Raw genomic sequence first — 517 nt, 5'->3', positions numbered from 1 at the left:
GCCGCCTTGGGGCCCTGCAGCAGGGCCACGGGGTCTGCCCCGGAGGGGGGTTCCCGTTGGCGCGGGGAGCAGGGCAGGGAGATCAGCGTGTGTGGAGTGACTGTGTGTGGCCCCTAGGAGCTGGCTGCAGAGGAGCCGTCTTCGCGGCTGGCCCCCCCGGAGGCTGCTGCCAAGGAGGGTGGTGTGGACAGGCTGGGCCCGGGGAGCAAAGCTGAGCTCCCCGGCGCTGTGTCCCCCAGGTAAGGCAGTTCTGCGCCCTGTGCCAGGGCGGGGAGGGCTCACACTGGCTCCCTGGAGTGAGCGGGCACTGGTGGAGATGGGTTTCCCTCAGCGGTGTCGCCTCTCCTGCTCCTCACTCAGCAAGGCAGAGAGCAAGCAGCTGTGGCGTCCCCGCAGCACCTCTGTGAAGGACCGGCAGAGCTCCAAGGGACAGGGTGGCCGCACCAGCAGCCTGGACAGTGAGAGCTCTCCAGACTCGTGGCACAGCACCCAGGTGAGGCCCTGGAAGCCGCCTCCC

At 69.4% G+C, this 517-nt stretch overlaps 1 protein-coding gene across 1 annotated transcript in view; it reads left to right on the top strand.

Annotated features, from left to right (window-relative positions):
* The window catches only part of LOC104470795 (phosphofurin acidic cluster sorting protein 1-like), a gene marked incomplete at both ends in the record, with an annotated part of 11110 nt that overhangs the window by 8520 nt on the left and 2073 nt on the right, over positions 1 to 517 (top strand). The window contains 2 exons of the mRNA XM_010085844.1: positions 118 to 239; positions 361 to 493. Coding sequence (XP_010084146.1) covers positions 118 to 239; positions 361 to 493 — 255 coding nt within the window. The remainder of the gene's footprint in view (positions 1 to 117; positions 240 to 360; positions 494 to 517) is intronic.

Source organism: Pterocles gutturalis, unplaced genomic scaffold, assembly GCF_000699245.1.
Source record: "Pterocles gutturalis isolate BGI_N339 unplaced genomic scaffold, ASM69924v1 scaffold28240, whole genome shotgun sequence".
NCBI classification, from domain to species: domain Eukaryota; kingdom Metazoa; phylum Chordata; class Aves; order Pterocliformes; family Pteroclidae; genus Pterocles; species Pterocles gutturalis.
Note: the sequence above shows the minus strand (reverse complement) of the source record. Positions and strands in the feature narration are given on the sequence as shown.